The sequence below is a fragment of the Heptranchias perlo genome, chromosome 18, assembly GCF_035084215.1.
Source record: "Heptranchias perlo isolate sHepPer1 chromosome 18, sHepPer1.hap1, whole genome shotgun sequence".
In the NCBI taxonomy this organism is placed as follows: Eukaryota; Metazoa; Chordata; class Chondrichthyes; order Hexanchiformes; family Hexanchidae; genus Heptranchias; species Heptranchias perlo.
This window is the reverse complement of record NC_090342.1, coordinates 13,544,201-13,568,588: the sequence shown is the minus strand read 5'-3', so window position 1 is coordinate 13,568,588 and position 24,388 is coordinate 13,544,201. Positions and strand designations below refer to the sequence as shown.

Here is a 24,388-nt window from a genome sequence, read left to right as displayed (position 1 = left end):
CCTCTTTTCTAAAGTGGAGGTGGCAAAGACAGGTCTCCTTTGACTGCCCAGGTAGATGTGGCAAGATCTGAACATCATAGAATCATAGAAGTTACAACATGGAAACAGGCCCTTCGGCCCAACATGTCCATGTCGCCCAGTTTATACCACTAAGCTAGTCCCAATTTCCTGCACTTGGCCCATATCCCTCGATACCCATCTTACCCATGTAACTGTCCAAATGCTTTTTAAAAGACAAAATTGTACCCACCTCTACTACTGCCTCTGGCAGCTCGTTCCAGACACTCACCACCCTTTGAGTGAAAAAATTGCCCCTCTGGACCCTTTTGTATCTCTCCCCTCTCACCTTAAATCTATGCCCCCTCGTTATAGACTCCCCTACCTTTGGGAAAAGATTTTGACTATCTACCTTATCTATGCCCCTCATTATTTTATAGATTTCTATAAGATCACCCCTTAACCTCCTACTCTCCAGGGAAAAAAGTCCCAGTCTGTCTAACCTCTCCCTATAAGTCAAACCATCAAGTCCCGGTAGCATCCTAGTAAATCTTTTTTGCACTCTTTCTAGTTTAATAATATCCTTTCTATAATAGGGTGACCAGAATTGTACACAGTACTCCAAGTGTGGCCTCACCAATGCCGTGTACAACTTCAACAAGACATCCCAACTCCTGTATTCAATGTTCTGACCAATGAAACCAAGCATGCCGAATGCCTTCTTCACCACCCTATCCACCTGTGACTCCACTTTCAAGGAGCTATGAACCTGTACTCCTAGATCTCTTTGTTCTATAACTCTCCCCAACGCCCTACCATTAACGGAGTAGGTCCTGGCCCGATTCGATCTACCAAAATGCATCACCTCACATTTATCTAAATTAAACTCCATCTGCCATTCATCGGCCCACTGGCCCAATTTATCAAGATCCCGTTGCAATCCTAGATAACCTTCTTCACTGTCCACAATGCCACCAATCTTGGTGTCATCTGCAAACTTACTAACCATGCCTCCTAAATTCTCATCCAAATCATTAATATAAATAACAAATATGCAGGTCCCGGGATAATAACAAGTGCAGATAAATCACCTTAGGTGTCATTGCAGCGACATTTGGTTTGCAGCACGATTGAAATCCCCAAAGCAATTCAAACCTCACCACTTTATTTAATGTTCTTTGAATTGCAACTGCAACCAAGAATACTGTATTCAAGTATTGCACCAAAAATTACAAAGAATGCAAAAATGGCACACTCAACAACAAAAAGAAAACAAATTATATTGATGGAAATGAGTGAACCTGACCACAATTGTTGTTGTATGTTGAACTGATGTGAAATAAAGTAGCTTAACGATTTGCTTCAAACCTCATTTCACTAAGTGTTTGCTGGGTCTGCCTTTAGACAGATTGAAGAAGTGCATGTGTGAAAGACAGATGCTTGGTTCAAGTCACAATGGGGCACTAATCTTACACCCTTGGGTCACGCTATAATATTAGTAGATATAGGGCAGTGGGAGGTAACTCCTATAAAAGACACTTAAGGGACTAACTAAGGTCACTGAACCTGGGAAGGTACCTATGGCAGACCTGAATTTGTAACAATATCAAAAGACAAAGATGGAAAAATTGTTTCAGAGTATAACTTTATTTACACTATATACAGTACAATGAGTGTTTCATTGAAACAAGAGTGTAGCATTGGCAATAATGCACTCTCTTTGCTAACAACCAAAATCCCTCCATCCACATTGTCAGCCTTTCACAGTTAACGGTATAGAAATATACATACAAGGTAACTTTTACATAATGTCAGGGAAAGCCTTTAACAGTGTCTGAAAATACAACATACATGAAGGCATTTTACCCACATTAACTAAAAGAATATGCTAATGGCAGCAGTCATGCTTTATAAGCTTTCTGTACTGCATGCTTGCACTGGTACAAATATTTAGGGTGAATTATACAAGTAATATCAATGCACAAGCTTTATTTTTTTAAAGTTCTGGTGATTGTCTTCGAAATATGAACTTCAACGGTAAGTCACAGTTCATCCTAATGCTTTTTATAACATTTTTCCAAAGAGAATCAAAAATTGTCATATCAATAGATTCATTGCTTCACAATTTTTAGAAAGAGCAATGATTTGAGTTTTCTGTAACAGTGAACTCTTAAAATAGTGTTGATTTTTGTTAACTATAATTCATTCAACACATTTATTTCAAATCAGATATGGTTTCAAGGTTGAACAACTGAGGTTCTGTTTGACAGCAACGACCAGTAATCCAGAACGTACGAATGTTCAGTCACTCATTACAAACAATTACATTGTGCCAGTTCATTGGCATGATCACACCGTTTTAGCACTTGGCATTGTGTTACACAAGTTACATTGAACAAAGTAAACACAAAGCATTGAAACAGAGTTCCTTCTACCAGTAGTCAGCAGAAGTTCTTCAAACAGCCATTGTTTCAGCTTTAACTTGCTGACTTTGATGAGAGTCTACTAACTGTTCTCATAAGGACTTCATGGAATGATAATAATACCTTAAATATTGACAATATATGTACACATTATCCAAGATTATGTACAATTGTATTTACAATGTCATAAATATGTTAAATTATACTGATTTCCTCCAGGTCTATAAATATTCTATGACAAATAGCAAATTAAAAAAACACATCATAGCAGGTTGAACTGTCATAGGAAGCACAATATGTAAGATTTCTTTCAAGTAACCAGGGTGACAGCAGGATAACACTAAAACACTGGGGGGCATCAAATCAGTGAGGATTGCAGGCAAAAACTGAAATACAACATTATTTTTAATGCAATTTCATATTTTCCTTTTCGGTCCCTCTTTCTCAGTTCCACCACTGTCGTATTCCACTACTAGTTATCACTTAAATTATCAGTGACAGTATTAAAAACTTTAGCAATTTTTCGTAGTGCCTACAGATGGCAAAGTGATATGTAAAGGGACACAAAGGGAATAGTTTAGTGGTGTTTTCAGCTTTAGTTATTGATAAAAGTACCATACTGTTCATTACAATCACACAAATTCAACTACCAACAATTTCTGCTTGGCTTGAGACATGTGATACAGAAGGGACAATGTAGTGGTGTTTTTCTGCTCATGAATTGTCACGAGTGCACTTTGTGAAGAGTTCAATGCAGGAACTACAAAGTGTACCACTGATCTTTATTAGCAGAAAACAAAATGGCAGTACACAAAGAAAACAGAGACTGTTCTCCCACTTACACTGCATGTCCAAAAACCACTGACAACAAGCAGGAAGGTTAGCAAGTACAGATTATTGTTAAAGAAGTAGAATAAGCAGCTGGCAGATCTGTATAAATGCCATAACTGTAATCAACACATGGTACAAAATTTATTTGAAAAGTGTGAAATGTATTTCAATCAACTCATTAATTATGAAATGGATTCTAGATGTTAATTTTCGCATAGTTATTATACACCGCTAAAAACAGCATTGTTAAACAAGAAAACCCAGCTTCACAGAAATACTCTCACCATGCTAAATTTTTGACAAGGCATGATTACCATGTTTAACTCTATACACTGTTTCCTAAAGCTCCAATTGTCTGTGGTTAGCCAATTATGGGATGTTATAGTACTTCTGCCAGAAAAGCTGGGCTGCCCCAGAGTAAGAACTTTCATTGTGTCTTATCTGTCAATGTGTTATTGTTATAAACATTACATTCTGAACTGAAGTAAACACAACTCTCAACTAAAATTCAGATTACTGCCGTAAAATTTAAATAGTCAAGTCTATGTCCACAAATAGCCTTTTTTTTAAAAAAGGTCAAAAATATTATTGAATGCTTACGTGCTACTTTTAACCTACTAATATACAGTAAACTATTTAGGCACACCTACGGGAATTTAGATACTGTATCTACAAACAAGTTAATGTTTTAAGGGTTTATAACATTTTGTTCTGCCAAGCATGTGGCCTTATAAATACATACTGTACACCAATTAGTCCATTCTCTAGGAATGGCATTATTACTGCTTGGGTCCCACATTACTCAATAACGATTATAATATATATATAATCTACTAATGGAATTCACTCTTTGGAAAACAATTCTTATTTTCTAGGAAGACATCAAACATAAAATCTGTCTTCCTGAGTTCTTGGAATTTTGATGGGGGAAAATAAATATAGTTATTGGTTATTGTTCTTCGAGAGAAAGATTCATAGAATGATCATTTCCACTCAGTTGAGTATGTGGTTTACTTCTGTTGGAGCTTAGTGGCCATTATTCGTTGATGCATTGTGGGTCCAGTCGAGAATGATGAGTGTCATGCTTCCAATCATAACAAGTATGCCACTGATGAGGAAAATTAATGCCTAGAAAAGAAAAGATAAACTATTTAATACAGCATTTTCTTCCACATACATTATGCGGCTAAAATAAAGATGCTTTGCATGTGTATGACATGATTTTCAACAAAATATCATTGATTCTTTTAAATAAATAGCTAACTGGTCTTTATAAATGCAGTGTTTTAATTCAGGCAGTACTATGAAACATCCTGTTCAAATTCAGAACCATTTTAAAAGGGAAAGCATTTTAAATAGGTTAAGAAAGCTTATACTAAACAATCTTCCTACTTCTGAAAATTTCTATCCAAGGTTGCTTGTGGAGTTGGCTGCCATTACCTTTCAAAGCATATTGGAACAGGGTTATGTCCTAATGGATTGGAATATAGCAAACATGATCCACATTCTAAAAAAAAGGGCAAGAGATGAACCCTCAAATCAAAGACTTGCGAGCCGTACCTTGATTGTAGGGAACATGTTTGACAACTTGATGAGGGATGGCATAAAGGATCATCTTAAAGGTCAGGGCTGATTAAAGAAAGCTAGCTTACGTTCAAAAAGGTAAGTTGGCTTTGACCAATTTAATTTTAAAATTTTAACAGGTATGTTGAAATTAGATCCAGAAAAATTATTCTGTCAGGGACAGGATATGGTGACTTTTGAGGCACCGTTTAAAATTAAGGCTGTCAAAAATAAGAAACTTAGGGAACATTTTTCAGTAGGAGGGTGATAGAAACAGGGAATGGATTATCAACCATGGTGGTACAACAGAAAACCGTGTCAAGTTTAAAAAAAAATAAGGGTGTGGTGAATTCCTTTTAGTGAGTAAGATTCAGGGCTATTAGTTCTAGAATCACAATATGGTACCTGCAGGGAGTTTTGGAAGAGTAGGCTAGATTGACCAATTACTGTATTACTACTAATGTTTCTGCTTTCTAATAAAGAATTAGGCCTAGAAATTCCCTGTTTACCCGCTGTGACTCTGGCAGGAGACTGGCAGAATCTCCACAGACTTTCAGGGCCTGTGGGGGTAAAATTCAACTTTATATGATTACTTAAGTATGTTGCATTGCTTACTTATGAAGTATTTAGAAAAGGCTATAGTTTACAATGAAAAAACATAAGGGGTGAAATTCAACTTCGACGGGGGCACAGACCGGGCGGGAGTGGATCGGCCGCCCGTTATACACTCCATCTCATTTTCCTTTTCATTGAAGTATATTTTTGAATATTATTTTTTGAATAATATAAGAGCAGCTATAATATCCTACAGAAATACTTTTGAGGTGGAATATGTGAAGACCTATCATGTACCAAATTAATTCACCACTTGCTGCATAAATGCGTATTCTAATGCTGTAGAAATTTACAGCCATAGGTCACACCTCAAGGGAATTTGCTTATCTCTAAACATGAGCTGAATTGTCAGATGTTTGCTCTTATCAATACATTGTCCAATGTAGATCAAAGGCCAGTTTGGTACATACCCCAATCTTCTGCACTGATTTCATAGGCTCTTTCTTTACAAGTTTGAGGTAAAATGCAGAAGGCAGGATGAAGATTAACATAGCAGCAGCAGACGAACCTAGAAGAAATGCGGAACAAAGTTAGGATAGATTAAGCTGCATGAAGTCCAATTAATTTGTTTAATTGAACAGGAAGTGCAGGTGTGAATGGCATTAAAAAGACACATTTTGTTTCATGCGCACACTTACCTATGAACCCAAAGATGTCCCGGATGGTAGGAACAAAGATCACCAGGCAATTAGTGCTACCCAGAATTGCAAAAGTGATTATACTGTGACGTATCCAACTAAATTCTTTGCTAGGAAATAGCAGCTGCTGAACAGAGGTACGAATCTGTGGGAGAAGATTAACATTATTCCAACATTGTTTCATCCTACACCGCATTTATCAAAGCACCAAAGTGAAAATAGTAAATCTTATGCCCCAACAAGTAACAGACAAATAAAGTCAAAACAAGCTTTCAAAGCTAGTGCCATACCATTGCTAATCTAATAAAATTATTAGATTCTCACCCAGACATACCCAAACTACATAAGGAAATGGGCAATACAGTGGGATAGAACAAGGTACTTCCCCTCTAGCAGCTATATTCAAATCTAACTGTAGCTAATGGGAATGAAAGTTACTTCTCTAATGACAGTAATGGTCCCAAGCAAGGCTAGTTTAGGCAATCTCAAACTTATTGGTCTTGACTTTACAGCACATTGTCCGAAGTTTGACAGTAAATTTGTAGCCTCACTTAGGTCATAGAGATAGCTGGTATTTAAAATAGAAACATTACATTGATGCAGTAAGTGTTTCTCTTCTCAGGTTGGGGCTAAGACACATTACTAGGTCAGAACAAGGTTTACCTTGCATCTAACTTGTGTTATAACAGCTGACTTTTGAGTGACTGGTACAGAGTTTGCTACAAACCGTGGAAAAAAACATACATTTCTCAGCATGGCCATCCTTCGTGTTGAGATGTCCATTTAAAAATACAAATATTAAATAAATGATTTGCCTAATAAAATCTGTTATAAAGATGTTCCAGTTTGTAATGAAGGTCAATTTTTGAATTACATAGCTTGTGTAATTATACTAAAGACATTTGCCCTTTATTTCTGAGTTCTGTGATTGGCAAAAATTCAGAAGCAAACAGCAGAGGTCAATAAAATGAGTATGCAAACTATGCGGGACCAAAATTAAGTCTGTTTTTTCTGCAACAGAGACATGAATTCATATTTGTAAAGGATAGTGCTTTGATCTTTTTAACGGGTCTTTAATTCATACAAAGGGTGGAAAATTCAAACTGTGAGACAATACAGCTTTACCCTTAATAGAATTGTGGAATCATTTTGTATCAAAATAAGATACAAGGTTACACTTTCTAAAATCACGCAAAGGAAGAAATAATGTGTGATTCCATGTATTTTGAACAAACTTACTATTTGGAAGCAGGAATTAACATCCCGTGGCACTGCTCTAAAGCAGATAGGTCTTAAATTTAAAAAATGGCAAAATACTGGATGACAAACAATGAATTAGGCACAAAAGTGCTGTTATCAATTTTAAAGCATAAGAGCAGCGAACTACTACTTGAACTGCATCTTTTCCCAATTAAATTAAATGTAATCTTGTCTGGTTAACCTTTGTTACCCTAGAAAGGCATACTTAGGATGGTTTTTATACTGTTGGCTTGAATCCAGAGCAGGTATCACCCTTATTCTGATGGCTGATGCAAGTGAAAGTACTAGACTTTATTGAAGAGAATATTTCTTTTCACTGAATGTACTTACTGGAAAAAGAACAACTGGAACTGTCAGTGTGACAGCTACGAGTACTGCCAGGCGAACAATAAGGAGGACAGCATCAAATCGATACACCTTTGAATAAGTGTGAAGCAACTCTGGCTCAACTTTTCCTGCCAAAAGGAAACAGATCATTAGTTTTCATTTCAAGTCTGATTTACTTTGCTTTCAAATATGCAATCGAAGGAAATGCCTCAGGATAAATTCTGAAACATTTCCGATCATTTTGTTTTGTTAAATTTCTCACTTGTGTAATTAGCAACAACAATTTTGAATGTGATTTAATTCTGAAAACTGGTGTATAATGTTTTGATCCCAATTTGATGGTTTCTTCCTTGTAGTAACTTGTTTGATCATTTATGATGACTAGCCATGACCATAACCATATTAGCAAATACAATCAAGATGTGTGTTCAGAGAGCAATAAATGCGTCAAATAATGCATCACTAAAGCTGCAACTCCCTATCAACAAATTATTTTTAAAAATCTATTTTATTGACTCCATCGCTGCTTAACATTGCCAGGACCACTACTTTGGATTCAAATCTGCAAACAACCAGGCTACCCCGGTCATGCATTTAGTGGAGCAACACGATAATCTATACTACTATTAAAACAATCAAGGATTTTAAAAAATGGCAGAAAAATTAACTAAGTAATACTAAGGGTTTAATTTAGCAAGTTTTACTTGATTTTAGACCAAAATTGAAGTATATAGCTTTAAACTACATCAAATGTTAGTGATCATTTCTTGAAGCCTTTAACAAAAATATTGAATTTTATATTTCAGACTTTTAGTTAACCCAAGAAGAACCAAATATTGTGGGAGTACAATTTTTTTGAGGAAATCTTTCAGTTCTTTTAATTTAATTTTTTTTAAAAATTGTCATATTAGCACACCTGGTAGGAGTCAGAAAGTTTTGGGTTCAAGTCCTACTTGCACATGAAGAATGGCTATTTGGATTAGGTCGTGGAGGATTCCCAATGCCTATGGAACTGTAGACTGGGAGAAAGCACTGCTGCAGGAGGGTAATGGATAAAAGAGTAGAGAATGTTATATCGAACTTACCACTGAAGGTCAGGTAACCAAAGAGAGCAGCCATCAGGTACATAATAAATATAAAGAGAAATGAAACATTGGAAACGCTCTGCATTTTCTTGCGGGAGCGGCTGAAAGAGAAAGAAAATGTTTCTTTGATGATTCGCTCATCACAATCGTGCTTTAAACCCTAACAGAGCATAAATATTAATATCTCATCAGAAAGCTAGAAATTGATAGATTCACCTAAGTCAATTTTAAGAACTTATTAGTAAATGAACATGCCGGCACTTCAAGTCACTGCATCAAAGTGTGAAACTGAATATTTGATCTAGAAAATCAACAAGCAGTATTACATTTTTGGCGAATGTTAGTGCTGACTGTGTTGAGGGATGACATGTTGGAGAACAGAACGTTTTTTCACTCTGGGCACCCAGTGTTAGCATCAGATACTCCAACGTTTGGTGTAATGCGTGCCAAACACAGAGAAAAGTTATCTCTGCTCTGTCCCAGCAACATGCTTCGATGCCAACCGCTGAAGAATTCATGTTGTGAATTTTCACTTCTCTATATCAGATATATACATCAGGGCTCTCTTTAAGTGAGTGTCAAGTTGTACAAAATTATGGGCAGTTTTAAGAAGCAGACCATGCAGCCTAGGAACTGAATCAGAACCATCCCCAACTTATTTAATGTAGGACGCTTCCAGTTAACCCAAAAAGGTATCTCTAATCACAGACTGAATCAATGCTCAGTATAAAAAAATGTGTCCTTACTCTTTGAGTTCTTCATAGATGGGAAGTACAGCTGGATGACACACAAATGCAAATGTCAGAATTGGTACGGCATAGACAGTCTGAAAACCAGAGGAGAACGGAAAGGTTAATCACACGTCAGCACAAATAGAAAATACTCTTCACAATTTTAATGAATGGATATTAGGGATGTTTAGCTATACTTCTTGGCAGTAAAATAATTGTATTGTGAAGTATCATGATTAACAGTGTCACAAATTTCATGGGCTATAAATTGGTACACTTTAACATCATGATCCTTTGAATAAGCGTGGAAATATACAATTTACAGTTTATTCATACATGCCTGTGAGTTGAAGATAAAATACTGTGGTTTGCAGATATCCTCATCAGTTGAATTATGTGCTAAATTGGCCTCTGATCCACTTGTAACTGTTTCATATGCAGAGGTTGCAGTCATCATTATGGTGGCATTGAATGTTACATTCCCTATATCTTGGTCCAGATCAGGCAACGGACAAGGGATCTCATAGCTCTTGTGAATTACCTGCAAGAATTTGTAAAGTGAGATTTGGGGTTTAAAAAAATACAAACGAATGACTACAGTACAGAATGGTTATCAATGGAAAACACATTTACTTGTGGTCAAAAGGCACACCCATCTTTAAAATCTATTTAAATTCTCCTAGTGCCAGTGATGGCTCAGTGAGTTCATGCCCTATGTAATGTGATACAAATCAGGAAGGTTCCAGGTTCAATGCATGCTCTACATTGAGCTAATAAATCTCAGAAATGCAGCAGAGGGCTGCCACAACTGACCTCAGCATCCTTTAGGTGGGGAAAGGAAAATAACAGCCACCTGACTGACATCCAGCAATCCCTGCTGAAAGTGTGCACGGGTGGATGTTGTCGGAGAACAAAGCAGGCTCAACTGTGATGGTTCCTATCATAAAACAGCTCTCTGACTCTCATTATCCAGGTTCCAGCATGAAGCATGGCCATTTGTGTAAGACACTGGACGGTAGCACTCATATGAAACCATATTCAATGTTACTCACTACTTCAGGACAGGAGGAGTAAGATAGGAAATCAAACTGAAAGCATTAACATCTGAGATCCATGAAATACTTCTGAGAATGTGGACAGACAAGAGTGCCTACCTCTCCACCTTTACTACCCAGAACCTTTAGTAATGGATGGGCTCCCATAGGGCCATGCATAAGAACACCACCTACTGAAGTTGTGAGCCATTCAGAACATGAGATCCCTGGTTCAAAATCTGGGCTTTGCTGCATTAGTTGATCTCAGCTGAGGAAACCCCAGGGATGTCACAATTGGCCACAGGATATCATGATGGGGCCTGGCTTTGATTTCCCCCACAGTCAAATAGTCTGTTGATAATCATTGATTTGAGATATAAAAGCCCACTTGAATGTGGTACTAGAGGGTTGTGGGACCTTTTGCAAGTTTTAGGAGAGGTTGGGAGAAATCTGTGCAATGTGGGAAATTCATGGGCTAAAACCTGTTTCCACTGCTCTGCAAAAAAAAAATGCTATGCTACTTGGACAATCATTATAAAATCAAAGCCAATAAGACCCTCTGCAAAATTGACTCTGGCATTCAATATTTTATACAGTTTGTGTTGTCTTTTCTAACTATATAAATCCAATTTCATACTTACAACTATTAGGAAGAAAAGCATGCAAAGAAGAGACAGCCCACTTGTGTAGCCCAGGTAACCTGTAAAATAAGACAAAAGATTTGCATGATTGGGTGTCAACAGTAGCCTTCAATTATTCTCTAATTAATGATTTAATACTTCTGCACACTAAATGTAGCAAAATTATAAATGCATTCTTTATAAAGACCTTTACAATTTAGCCACACTGCACAAATAGGAAATTTTCTCTGATGATTTTTTTTGAGTATAATTGCTATTCAATAATCTCCCAGTGGTGAACAGATAAAAGCATGCCTGAAGAAACTGACTGATAATTAACATCACTCCTCAACTTTGACTATGCAATTACGTTGTCCTGAGCTGTGCAACATTTGGTACACACAAGAGTGACTGCCTTTTGTCAAGTTCAAAACTGAACAGAGGGCAAGAAGGGGATAGGGCTAGAAGTGCATGATTTGAGTTCTGTCATGTGCTTTGCCAGTGATGAAAGTTCATTGACAGTCTCAACAATATTAATAACTGATTCATGCACATCATGGCACACAGAATTAAGTGAAAGATGATGGATTTCCAAAACCAGAATTTTGGTGTCAAGATCACATTTTGGAAATTTCCAGACAAACTACTTAAAAACCAGACTGCCCGCTCCAAAGGTGGATAGGTGACGACTATCATAGCTTGTGGCTTTTATAAGTATACTCTTACTGTCAACAATTTCCAGTGCAAACTACTCACCTAAATTCTTCAGAAGAGATAAGGGAAGAATTATGATGAAAGACACCAAAAGGACCAGGTAATCACCATTCAGATACCAATGTCTGAAAAAGAAAACAAGTAAAATGCTCTAAGTCTTATTTTGAATAGAATGACTGAATTTTCCTAACATAATTATTTTAACATTGTACATCCTTCTTAAAAACATATGGTGCAGTCTTGCATGTGTTCAATAAATCGAGACAATTTTTAAATGGCTTAAAGCTTTGAGAGCGGAGTCCCTTCTGTAATTTAAACGTAATGTTACTGCCCTGCTATTGAGCTGTGATTAGTTTTCTCTATCCTTCCTGCCAAGGCAAAACATTGGAAGACATTGGTTCAACCAGTTTGTAGGCTTACTCCAAACAAAAACACCAAAAATGGAACTAGATAAAACCAGTCCAAAACATTCATTAGCCACATGACACCTGAGGCTAAGTGGAACAAACGGGGAAAACAGGTTGTAACCAATCCCAATGCAGCTGAACGACTCCGCCACATTTTTTAAATGGAAAGATAAATAAATAAAGTTCACAGTTCTTATCTGCCTCAATAGTGGTACCTTAATATCAACATTTTCAACCAATACGCATTTAACCATTTGTACAAAAGTAGCAAGGAAGATTTGCTGTATTTGTTTATACAACAAATCTAGAAATAATTTTTATGCTGACACTGGTTGATTTTCAATCTTGGAGGTCTGATGGAGTTTGACCTTGTGCTTGTGCCCAATAGGTACCCCAGGTATATTCATTGAGGCACTGTTTCACTGATTCAAGTTATCAACTTCTTATTTGAACTTGCTGCCTTGCATTTTTAATTTGACAAGCTGCCTAGCCTGTTCATTATTGGTGGTGCCCTCCTTCATGGAGCAGGGGCACTTGTAATTACTGGTGGCATTGCCACCCTATTGTTTCTAATACTACCCAATTGGCTTGAAACAAACAGGACATTGGCTGATATTTTGATCTTTAGTATATGCCCGGGTAACCATGGATTATGGCCACGCAGTGTCCACTGGTTTGCTTGAAGCCTTCCTCGACTGGTGGGCACCATGGCACATTAATCATTTTATTGACCTGAATTACACAATTATAGATGAAAAGGTTTCACTGCATTTATGTTAGTTTGAATTAGGTGTCTATATTATTAATTATGGCACCCTCCTATTCACTTCTATTTCTATTGTAACTCTTCCAATCAGATTAATTAGATGCATGGCCTTTATTTTTTTTGTATTCCGAGTGATTTTCTGATCACTTTGTTTCTGGCACGTAAGACCATGCCATCTTCTCAAATACAGGACAGAATTCCCATATATAGATTTGATATTTTTGATCTATCCAGTTACGTTTTTTTAAAAATGAACGTCAAATGCACCAGCTCATTTAGCCTGTGACATCATCCATATTCATGTGAGTTTTTTCCAGAGGCTTTACATCTATTGCTTTGTTTGTCATTGTGGTAAGTTTCATCAAATGACTCAAAAGTAAATTAAAAATTTATTTGCAAAAGTCATTCGTAACTTTAATTAAAAGAGCGGGGGAGGGGGGGAAAGTAGAACTGTGCCATCGTAAAATTACTTTGTCTACTCCACAGAAGCTGCCTGACCTGCTGAGTGTTTCCAGCGTTCTCTGTTTTTGTTTTAGATTTCCAACATCCACAGTTTTTTGCTTTTTTTCTTCTTACTTGGGCATGATTGTGCACGCAAAGTTAATAGCTGCAACTGTGACATTGTGAACAAAGGGCAAAAGTAATCTATCCGTTCATAGAAACATAGAAAATAGGAGCAAGAATAGGCCATTCGGGCCTGCTCTGCCATTTAAAATGATCATGGCTGATCGTCTAACTCAGTACCCTGTTCCCGCTTTTTCCCCGTATCCCTTGATCCCTTTAGCATGAAGAAATATATCTATCTCCTTCTTGAATACATCTAATGACTTGGCCTCCACTGCCTCCTCTGGTAGAGAATTCCACAGGTTCACCACCCTCTGAGTGAAGAAATTTCTCCTCATCTCGGTTCTAAATGGCATACCCCGTATCCTGAGACTGTGATCCCTGGTTCTGGACTCCACAGCCATCGGGAACATCCTCCCTGCATCTAGTCTGTCTAGTCCTGTTAGAATTTTATATGTTTCGAAGAGATCACCTCTCACTCTTCTAAACTCTAGTGAATATAGGCCTAGTCGACCCAATCTCTCCTCATACGTCAGTCCTGCTATCCCAGGAATCAGTCTTGTAAACCTTCATTGCACTCCCTCCATGGCAAGGACATCCTTCCTCAGATAAGGAGACCAAAACTGCACACAATACTCCAGATGTGGTCTCACCAAGGCCCTGCATAACTGCAGTAAGACATCCCTGCTCCTGGAAATCTAAAGCAAAAACAGAGAATGCTGGAGACGCTCAGCCGGTCAGGCAGCTTCTGTCGAGAGAACAGACAAGCTTGCGTTTCAGGTGTGGAGCCTTCACCAGAACGTGCCCAAGTGAGGTGGATTCAATATTGCTGCTGGTGTTGTTAATTCCATTTGAAAGTAAAGAGTTTGAATTCAACCTTAATGCTTCGCCAAACTGGAAGTCATTATGAAATGCAAACATAACGTAAATCATATTCCATTCATACAGTAACTGGAAGCTTGTAATTGATTTATGCAATATGGAGCAATATAGACCAACATACCATTCGCCTTCCTAACTGCTTGCTGCACCTGAATGCTCGCTTTGAGTGACTGGTGTACAAGGACACTCAGGTCTCGTTGCACCTCCCCTTTTCCCAATCTATCACCATTCATTAACATTTTGCTGCACCACTCAATACCATTAGAAGACACCTGTGTTTTTGCAAAGCACTTACACCATTTAGCCTAAAGCTAAACATCAGCCGCAGTTCTAATGTTACATTATCTCTTCTACAGTAATTAGATGACGCAAAATAACCAATTCCAGGAAGGACGAATGTGCATTTTGTAATATGGCTTTTCCCAATCACTGTTGTACTTCTCTTTTATATTGCTCCATATTGCATAAATCATTTACAAGCTTCCAATTACTGTATGAATGGAATATGATTTACGTTATGTTTGCATTGCATAATGACTTCTAGTTGGCAATGCATTAAGGTTGAATTCAAACTGTTTACTTTCAAGTGGAATTAACAACACCAGCAGCAATATTGAACCCACCTCACTTGGGCACGTTCTGGTGAAGGCGCCACACCTGAAAGGCAAGCTTGTCTGTTCTCTCCACAGAAGCTGCTTGACCGGCTGAGTGTCTCCAGCATTCTCTGTTTTTGTTTCAGATTTCCAGCATCAACAGTTTTTTGCTTTTTTTGTTCTCACTTGGGTATGATTGTGCAAGCAAAGTTAATAGCTGCAACTGTGACATTAAAGTAACTGCACATGCACTGCCTATGTCAAAAGACATGGCTGTTGCTTTTCAACCATAGACTTCAAAGGGGATGTAGGTTTATACATGCCAGCAGTACAAAAACCACATGGCTCCTCTCCCTTTTCTACAGCATGGTCAAAATAAAATGGTGGTCTGTGGCATCCAGCATGCAATCTATCATAGAAAAATAAAAATGCCCACTTACTATTCTATTTAAATTGTGTTTGGCTGACTAATGCAGTTTTGGTTAGAAACTAGAAACAGATAGCTGTTTCAGTACATGGGTGTTAGTCACAAGAGTGGCACCATATTACATTTCAGGGCTGTGGCTGCATATCCTTACACATCACTGAAAATTAGCCTTTCACAAAGCATGGGATACCGAATCATTAAATGGCATTATTAGAATAATGATAGTGAATAAAGTTTATGTTATCAAAACATTCAAATATTGGGCCAAATGGAGTATCTTACTTACCTAAGGAAATGATACAAAGGAACTTTCTGAGATAGATTCTGAAGAAGCCAAAATACCTTCATCTTTGCATCTAAATTCAACCCTACATGTTTTTCAACACAATGTGATATGAGACCTTTAACTGTAGTGGTACTTATTAGTAGTCAAGGGAGTTATTTAAAAGATTAATATTTCTGGAAAAGTGCTGAAATATACAGCATACATTTTCTCCATGGTGTGCCTAATATTATCAAGTTGCTGATTCAACATACCCAGTATTTTCCTCAAGTCCCAGGAAAGCTTGAATGACTATTGGTAGCTCGTATTTCACTATGTAGAGGTAGCTTGATGTAGCTGCAGTCAGAAAAAAAGGAGAAAAAATAGAAAACAAAAAAATTAATTTATAGACTCTCCTACACTAGGAAATTTAAACTAAAAGTGTTCATGTTTGAATAAGGACATTAGTGAGGAAGTTGGCCTTTTAAATAAATAAATGCTATTTTAGGGAGGCACTAGAATTTTACCTCCAAAGTTCTGCATCGTGATTGAAATGGATGCTGCCAACTTCCCAGGCAACCCAAATGCTTTTAGTCCCAGCTGTTCATATACCAGTGAACCTAGAACAAAAAAAGTAACAGTTTAATAAACATGCGTTAAAAGAAAATGTTTATTTAAAATTGGTAGATTAAATGACTCACTTAAGCAAAGAGCTTATTCATTACCTCCTTCTTTTGCAGTCTTCAATAAAAGATGTATAGAATATAGTGAAAATATTGATACAGCACTCAAAAGGATCCTGGAAAAAAGGTGAAAAACATATTGTAATGAAAGCAGTAAAAAAATTATTATAATGCTTTACGATGAATCATAAACAGCGGGCTGAAATCTCCTTAAAGAATATTTGGAATTTAATTTACATTAAAATCAAAGTACCTGGAGTAGCATTAACAAATAAGTCTTTAATTGTAATGAAATAAAGTGACTGTAAACTATTTGCCATCATTTTCCTTGAAAAACAAATTAGCCAGCTAGTTTTTAAAAATCTGTTTGGAGTCCACAAAATTTATTTAAAAATGTTAAAGGTTTGATTTTGGGTAGAAAACAGGTGGTCTAAAGTGTTTTTTTTCCTATATCGTTAATAAACTTGTGACTAAGAATAGATTATCTTTTAAAGCAGAATTCACTTTATTTGAAATCATTACCTTAATTTCTAACATGAAGAAATGGTATCTTTTTTTGATTTCAAAGGTTTTAACATGTGGCTGATTTATTGGGTGCAGAAATGGGTTTCACATATCAGAGGACACTCCTTCACAATCTCTTCCTTGTATGTTGACATTTTAAATATGCACCGTTCTCATCCAAGGAACATCAATTTCTCAGAGTAATCTCTAATGTAAAGTAACTGATACTACACTCAAACTATAAATAGCTTTTTTTGCAATAAACTATAGTCCATTGCCTTTGTGGCCAATGTCACATGTGCTTCCCCACCTCTATAGCATGAAAACTATGTGCTACATACAAAGATTAAACTCATTCCTTTGTCCAAAGCTTTGTTTAGCAAATCTTATGATCATTACCGCAGACATCATTAAAAAGGCAATTGTTTATTTTAAAAGAAAAATCTAGATTTAAACAGCACTAAAATTGCCATGAACATGTAAATAAATCTAGAAAGTTATTTTCTTACTATTACCCTCCTTATGTTTCAGGAACAGCACCTTCAAATGCCTTGAACTCAAATTACCATGTAAATTTTAATCTATTATATTCTTGGCTTTGCTGGATTTTTATCAGTTTAGAGTACTTTGAATCCTTGCACAATAGAATAGCAGCAACATCAACAGCATCTGAATTTTCAAAGTGTTTTATTAAGCTCAGCCATGTTTCATAGTTGATAACATTTTGGCACTATCACTGATGAATCACAGTGTAGTTTAATTAACACTTCTGATCTTATATGGACATGACTAGTCCCACTGGGAATAAAGATCGGATCCTCATTCTTCCAGGTGGTCATAAGATCATTTGTCATAAACTAGTTTAGGAGTTCCATTGTTTACCTTCTTGATTCATCAAAGAAACACACCCTTGTTAGGATAAGTAGTCACTCCAGGCTAATTATTTTAAATGCCCCTTGGTTGTAAATTTGATATATGATGAGAATTCTGAACAGTCTCCCTTTCTTGATAACAAACACTATTTAACACACATTTCATTTATGTCCATGCCTTAGAAAGACATCAAATAAATCATTGTTTTGGTACACTATGGCCTGCATATTTTCCCATGTTACATTTTGGCATTGGCTAGCTGCTCTGCATCACATGATAAACCCATTTCTATAATATAATCCACTGCATGACTATTAAGATCTGCAGCAAAACAATTATACCACATTTCACAAGTCTGACCTCCTTAGACAGGCTTAAAAATGAAATTCCATTCATTCATTCTATTGAATTCAACCAGTTGCCACTGAATGCTTTGTTTGTAAACACCCCCTGCCCCCTCAAGAAAACATTGCCAGTGTCTTGCACAATTACTCAAGGTCATCTTCAATGAGTGACTGATAAGAACAGAAGGAAACCATCCCGAGGCCTATTTACAAATGATTAATCTTAAGGACATTGAAAAAGCAACCCAGTCTGAACTGTTCCATGCTCCTTCTGCCCACTCTTCACAACATATGCAGATGTATCCATTACTCATTTTTATGTTGGTTAGTCTATGACTGTTAAGATGGCATTTCAGGATGATTTGAGGTATTAAAGCTATCTTACCCACAGATTAGCTGAAGACAAAGACAAGAAAAAAATCATGCCCCATATTTCCCAATTATTAGCGTAAAAATCTGCTGTTTTTACATTCAACTACAATTCTGTATTGAATTGTTGGTTCACTGTATGCAAATGCTAACAGTGTGGAAGCTTTTAGCAACTGTTTTTTCTAATCGGTGCCAAGCTACCAATACTTAATTCTACCCCATAATTTATCGGATCTCGTATTCTTATACATAACACTGGATTGCAGCTGCTATTGTACCTGCAACAACATTTTAAATGTCAATCCAAATGTCAAAGTTGCTGTATATTGTAAGCGCATGATTGAAAATACCGTAGTATTTAAAAACCCACTTTGTCTCCTCCCCCATGGCACGTGATTAAACAGTAGGTAAGGCATACAGTAAAGGACCGCATTAGGTTCTGCTGCAGTCAGTGCTGCACTGCAGCGTCAGCAGGTTAAGAACTGCATCTTACAAAGCACGTGCTTTTTGTTTTGTCATATTTCAAACACTTACACAAAAAGTGCGATTCCGGTATTAGCCATGGCATATGCCAGTCCGAGAATACCACTGCCCATGATAGCATTGCTGAGGTTAAATGCAGAAATTCCAAATGAGGTATTTCCAGCCCTCTGGAGAAAAAAAAATAAACAGGTTAAGAGAATCACAGCTGCTGCGGCAGCAGATTTTCAGGTGCATTAGATTCCGGACACTTAATTTCGAAAAGAGGATGATAAACAGAATAAGAACATGGAACACTTACATATTCTTCTTCAAATTTCTTTTTCCCATAGTATAAATTTGGCAGAAAATTCTGGCTTTCTGCATCAATATCAACATACTGACTGTAAAAATAAAACAAAATTGCAGTATTGAACAAAACTGAATTGCTGGAATAATCTTTTATGCTAAATGTAAATCGTTAATTTTTAATGGTTCGAATCACGAGTTCAGAGAATTGAATTATTCATTAAGCCATGTGATGTGGCTTCCTATTTCAATGCATTAAAGATAGTATAAAATAGTTGTGTTGCAAATAATTTTCTTTTAAGTATGATTAATACAGTATCTATATACAATTAAACTTGTCATTTCTCATTATCTGAGATTAGCAGCCTTTCCTTACCTACTGATGGGAACCTTTTTAGTGCTCGCATTTTCTGTGTAGTTGTATTCATTACTGTTAGTGCTGCTGGTGTCGTCATCGGGAGTGATGTTAAATCTGTTCATCTCTGTTATAGTCATGGTATCGCCAGTTGATTTTCCCAAACTGAAACACTCCTAAATCGTAATTTGGTTCTCTCTGCTTTGTTGTTGTTGTTGTTGTTGCCGGCAATGTGTCCCTTTTCCCAGAGATTTGCCGTTTCCCTGTGCTTTGTCCGTGTGGGTCCCTAAGGAAATAGTGATACGTCAATAACCAAGCAACCGGCAGAACATCCTCCTTAATTGTCTCTTCCCACGTGACCCACGATGGGCAGCAATCTCGAATGGAAAAATACTGAAGAGCGGCAATGTGGTGTTGTGCCTGGCGAGCCTATCAGAGCAGTACAATGTAAACACAGCAGCATCGCCACTGAATGCAGTTAAACAAAAAAAAACCCCCCTGAATGCATTCAAACCCGAGACATAGCTTGCACACGAAATTACTGTATTAACATTTAGGTATACACATTTTTGAAATATGATGCAACGATTGCCCAAATCCATCCTCCTGATAGTTTTTTTTATTTGTACTGATTTTTATTACTTAACCTATTTTACCATTCTAGTTAAAACCTAAGTTGTTTGATTATAAATTTCTAACGTGGGAGAAATCTTCCACGACCAAATAATATCGCCTCTTGCCATGTATCTGTTAATCAGTCTGCTAATCCCACTGGGCGTGCTATTTCACGAGACTGCAACATTGAGTTGAATACATTTTTTTTTCTGCATGGCTGATTAAAGCGCCAATTCACTTACGGAAAAAAAACTCTAAATATACAGGACTGAAATAAAATCAGATTGCTTTTTCATACACCTTTCTTATGTATAAAAGGGAAATATTCTTTGAAACAAAAACAATCTGATTATTTGATGCGAAATTCTGATTTTCAGATAATGAACAGACGGTATCGAAAGGTTGTTGCATCATCTTCCCTCTTTCGGTATCCGCAATATATAAAACATATTCATATAAAACATATAATTTTGCTACCGATAAAATCAAATCCATATTAGAGATCTACATTAAAGGTAACTGTTTAGTAATTAATCAAATAATTTCTACGATAATGAAATAGTGAATTAGTTACATAGACAATAGCTTGAACACATATCTCACCTCTTCCCAGACTCTTTCGGTCTTCTCGATGAGGCTCTTTGATCCTCTACGGTCACAATTCAGTTCGATATATGAAATAGTAGGTCGTTATTTGGATCCAAAACGTCAGCGTAAAACAGAAAGCAGCATTTATTGGATTTCGATTTATTTCAAGCGGCTAAGGCTTCTTTTCAAACGATTAATTTTCACACAGCCCGATTGAATGTTCTTCCAGTTGAAATTTATATTTTGAGGACTGTATGTTAACAAACTGAGGTTATATCCGATTAATCCACAGAACAATTACTGAGTCTGTTTTACTCCGGTATGTATCTCGTCTGGATTGAAAGGTGTTTGTGCGACTGATATAAGAAGCAGTTGGAAATTGCATCAGACAGGGGGCGGAGCCTTTCACTGAAGCTTTCGCAAAAGTAGGTATACCCTCCACTCCCAATTTGTAAATTAAATATATATAATTTCAGTGTTTGTAAATAATACTGACCAACATCAAACGCTTAAATCTGAATTCAAGCTTCTATTTTTGTTATTTCAGAGAAAATGTTTTTCGGTTAGAATTAATACTTCTGATACTTTTTCTGTATTTCCTACAGCTGGAAAAATGCACATATGTAATTTATCTATCAAAATTGACAACTGGATCAAATCCCCGTCTTAAAACCCCAACCTGAGAGATAAGTTATATACGTTAGATCACGAAGCTTGTAGAAACATCGCAGCTTTGTTTCAAACGTGGGTAAATCATTTGCTTCGGGGGAGGGGGAACGCGCTCAAATATATGTATGAGTCCCGGCAGTTTCCTGCCATTCACCTCCGAAAAACGACGCAGGCTCACGCACTGCTATTTAAATAAAAATATCTTTAAATATTCACAAGATGGCTAGAACCTTTTTAAAACTTTATCTTATTCTCTGCCTGGATGGAGAAGCTGGCAAAGCAAAAGTAATAAACGCTACAATGCAAGAAGACGTTTAATTGGCTGAAATTAAAATTTATAACAAATGTAACCGATGTAAGGGTCAAACTGACCGTACAATGAGATACAAATAACTTTCCAGCATAACATTGTATCTAGTCAGTGAGCCCCAAACAGAAATATTGCAATCACATGTTCCACGATACCATAAATATAGGTTTGTCACAGCTAGTTGTTGGACGTATAATGAATTAAGATGTTTCTTTTTGTTGAACTAATTGTTGGAAAACAATGCCATCTGCTCTTTATTTTTTTTTACCCTAATAGCTAGTCTGATCCAAACCCCCTGAGTTTGAACGGTGGATGTCTGATTCTCAAAAAAAAACCCTCCATTACTCATGACCGATCGAGTAGACTTCATTTCACTTCCCTTGGAACAATTAATGCGTCATTGTGACTCCGAACGCTGGCCGCTCCTTCGTTAAACCCCCCCACCCCCCCGGGACTATGACGATCCTCGCTTGTAAGAGTGTGCTTCTCACTTTATACACATGACGCGGTGTCAAAAGTATTTGGCAAACCTCTTCAGCCTGTTTGTTTACATCGGAAAGGACAATGTTAGGAGGGAGTGGCATTATCAAAAGGAATCAGGCGAATTAAAAACCCATTGAAACATATGGGAGTTGTGATACACAGATAAAGACACCAGTTTTTAAATCAGTCGGACTTGTCAGGTTTTAACAGCATGCGATGGTACCCATTAAAATGCATTTAAAAGCAGCCCACACCCAGTTCTACCTCACCACCATCTCCCTCGACCCCTCCACTGTCTTTGTCACGCTGCTTGTCTGACATCCAGTACTGGATGAGCAAAAATTTCCTCCAACTAAATAGCGGGAAGACCTAAGCCATTGTCTTTGGTCTGTGCCTTCAGCTGCCTAGGCCCTAAGCCTCTCTGCCTCTCTACTTTGTTGGATAACGCCCCTGTGAAACGCCTTGGGATGTTTTACTACGTTAAAGACGCTATATAAATGCAAATTGTTGTTGTATAATTAAAACTTATCATTGCCTTGCAACAAATTGCATCAAAACTTTTGGTTGGAGCATTTGCTGCAAGCTTTCCTTGTTGGGAGGGACGATAAGTTTTTAAATCAATTTTGTAGCAAACATTTAAGACAATGAACTATGTCCTTTTCCCACAAACCGTACTGACAAATCACTAACACAAAAACAGAAAATGTTGGAAATACTCAGCAGGTCAGGCAGCATCCGTGGAGAGAGAAACAGTTAACGTTTCAGGTCGATGACCTTTCATCAGAACTAATTGTAAGAGTGCTAGAAACTAATGGTGCAAGTTGAGATCAGTAAACCTGGAGCTCAGGATAGAATCATAGAAATTTACAACATGGAAACAGGCCCTTCGGCCCAACATGTCCATGTCGCCCAGTTTATACCACTAAGCTAGTCCCAATTGCCTGCACTTGGCCCATATCCCTCTATACCCATCTTACCCATGTAACTGTCCAAATGCTTTTTAAAAGACAAAATTGTACCCGCCTCTACTACTGCCTCTGGCAGCTCGTTCCAGACACTCACCACCCTTTGAGTGAAAAAATTGCCCCTCTGGACCCTTTTGTATCTCTCCCCTCTCACCTTAAATCTATGCCCCCTCGTTATAGACTCCCCTACCTTTGGGAAAAGATTTTGACTATCTACCTTATCTATGCCCCTCATTATTTTATAGACTTCTATAAGATCACCCCTTAACCTCCTACTCTCCAGGGAAAAAAGTCCCAGTCTATCTAACCTCTCCCTATAAGTCAAACCATCAAGTCCCGGTAGCATCCTAGTAAATCTTTTCTGCACTCTTTCTAGTTTAATAATATCCTTTCTATAGTAGGGTGACCAGAACTGTACACAGTATTCCAAGTGTGGCCTTACTAATGTCTTGTACAACTTCAACAAGACATCCCAACTCCTGTATTCAATGTTCTGACCAATGAAACCAAGCATGCCGAATGCCTTCTTCACCACCCTATCCACCTGTGACTCCACTTTCAAGGAGCTATGAACCTGTACTCCTAGATCTCTTTGTTCTATAACTCTCCCCAACGCCCTACCATTAACGGAGTAGGTCCTGGTCTGATTCGATCTACCAAAATGCATCACCTCACATTTATCTAAATTAAACTCCATTTGCCATTTATCGGCCCACTGGCCCAATTTATCAAGATCCCGTTGTAATCCTAGATAACCTTCTTCACTGTCCACAATGCCACCAATCTTGGTGTCATCTGCAAACTTACTAACCATTCCTCCTAAATTCTCATCCAAATCATTAATATAAATAACAAATAACAGCGGACCCAGCACCGATCCCTGAGGCACATCGCTGGTCACAGGCCTCCAGTCTGAAAAACAACCCTCTACAACCACCCTCTGTCTTCTGTCGTCAAGCCAATTTTGTATCCAATTGGCTACCTCACCTTGGATCCCATGAGATTTAACCTTACGTAACAACCTACCACGCGGTACCTTGTCAAAGGCTTTGCTAAAGTCCATGTAGACCACGTCTACTGCACAGCCCTCATCTATCTTCTTGGTTAACCCTTCAAAAAACTC

At 37.4% G+C, this 24,388-nt stretch overlaps 1 protein-coding gene across 1 annotated transcript; it reads right to left on the bottom strand.

Moving 5' to 3' along the window:
* Positions 1–1,625: 1,625 nt before the first annotated feature.
* Positions 1,626–21,199, bottom strand: slc38a2 (solute carrier family 38 member 2). Its single transcript, XM_067999407.1, has 16 exons — positions 20,854–21,199; positions 19,657–19,921; positions 19,294–19,375; positions 19,047–19,162; positions 16,465–16,538; positions 16,267–16,359; positions 16,015–16,096; positions 11,881–11,963; positions 11,146–11,204; positions 9,811–10,011; positions 9,486–9,565; positions 8,740–8,840; positions 7,658–7,782; positions 6,068–6,212; positions 5,840–5,937; positions 1,626–4,379 (listed from the first exon to the last, which is right to left on the bottom strand). Exons 2-16 carry the CDS (start codon positions 19,773–19,775, stop codon positions 4,278–4,280), a joined length of 1,560 nt encoding a protein of 519 aa, XP_067855508.1. The 5' UTR covers positions 19,776–19,921; positions 20,854–21,199; the 3' UTR covers positions 1,626–4,277.
* Positions 21,200–24,388: the final 3,189 nt, after the last annotated feature.